This window comes from Rhea americana, unplaced genomic scaffold, assembly GCF_003343005.1.
Source record: "Rhea americana isolate MKP2758 unplaced genomic scaffold, rheAme1 scaffold_692, whole genome shotgun sequence".
In the NCBI taxonomy this organism is placed as follows: domain Eukaryota; kingdom Metazoa; phylum Chordata; class Aves; order Rheiformes; family Rheidae; genus Rhea; species Rhea americana.
In genome coordinates, this window is record NW_028186859.1 from 19,112 (window position 1) to 20,449 (window position 1,338).

At 75.4% G+C, this 1,338-nt stretch overlaps 1 protein-coding gene across 1 annotated transcript in view; it reads left to right on the forward strand.

Moving 5' to 3' along the window:
• The first annotated feature begins 84 nt into the window (after nt 1–84).
• Nucleotides 85–1,338, forward strand: part of ATP2A1 (ATPase sarcoplasmic/endoplasmic reticulum Ca2+ transporting 1) — a 12,804-nt gene continuing 11,550 nt past the window's right edge. Inside the window, exon 1 of the mRNA XM_085321405.1 lies at nt 85–144. Coding sequence (XP_085177531.1) covers nt 85–144 — 60 coding nt within the window. The remainder of the gene's footprint in view (nt 145–1,338) is intronic.

Below are 1,338 nucleotides of genomic sequence, written 5' to 3' on the forward strand. Positions count from 1 at the left end.
TTGCCATGCCACCCAGCCAGGTGGCAGTGGGGCTATGGGGCTGGAGGACCCTGAGGGCCCTCTGGGCAAGCTGTRGGGCAGGTTATGGGGCTGGGGGCCCTTGTCGCCCCCAGCGCCTGCTGYCCTCCGCCCCCAGAACTGGCTGTGGGGCAGCTGGGGGGGGGGTCCCACTCACCCTGCCGCCCCCCGGGGCTACAGCATAGGGGCCCCCAATCCACCCCGTGGCCGGCTAGAGGTTGGCTGGGGATACCCGGCCCCCGCGGCCTGCTGTGGGGCAGCCGGGGGGATCTCTGGCCCACTGGGGGGCTCAGCGGGGAGCCTGGCCCCTATGGTGTGCTGAGGGCTGGAGGGGGCCCCAGCCCGCTTTGGGGTAGGCTGTGGGGCGGGGGGTGTCCTCAGCCCCCCGGCCTCTGCCAGGCAGGTTAGGAGGTGGAGGGGGGTCCCAGGCTGCTATGGGGCAGGCTGTGGGGCCAGGCCAGGCCCCCCCCCCCCGGTGCTGACTCTGCCAAAGGCCAAGGTTGGGGTAACTGGAGCCGGGCGGGAGCAGGTGGGGCTCGAGTTACGGCTGGGAACCCAACACCCCCCGGTCCCCTGCACCGTGGGGCAGCCCCACGCCCCCCGGGGTGCCCGGGGCACGGGGGCAGGGCCGGGCCGCCCGGACGCCTGGGCTCCCTCCCCGGCCTGGGGGTGCAGGGGGGCCCGTGACCCCGGGCGCGAGGACATGGCCTGGTGGGGCTGTAAGTCAATGCCCGGAGCCCCCCGGCCGTGGGGCTGCCGTGGGGCAGGGGGCGACCCCGCCAGCCCCCACGGCCCCGCAGGCCGGACACCAAATCCCTGTTTACGCCTCCAGCTCAGATCTGGTTTCGGCCCCTGGGGCGGCCCCTCCAAGCGGGCCCAGGCGTCCGGGTGCCCCACTGGGCCCCACGGGCCCCACTGACCCCCAAGTGAGGCCCAGGTGTCCCCACTATGCCCCATGGGCTGCACTGAGCCCTGAGAGGGGTCCAGGTGCCCCATGGACCCCAGTGACCCCCGAGAGGGGCCCATGGGTGTCCCCACTCTGCCCCACAGGCCCCTCTGACCCCCGAGAGGGGCCTGGGGGTCCGGGTGTCCCCACTGTGTCCCACGGGCCCTGCTGACCCCCGAGAGGGGCCCAGGTGTCCAGGTGTCCCCACTCTGACCCATGGACCACAGGGACCCCCGAGAGGGGCCCAGGCGTCCGGGTGCCGCCCCGTGGGCTCCCCCCTCCCCAATCCCCCGTGTCCGTGGGGCGGCCGCTCTGCCCCCCCGCCGCCCCGCCCCCCCGGGCAGCGCTGCCCCCCGGCGCCCAGGTCCCGCCTG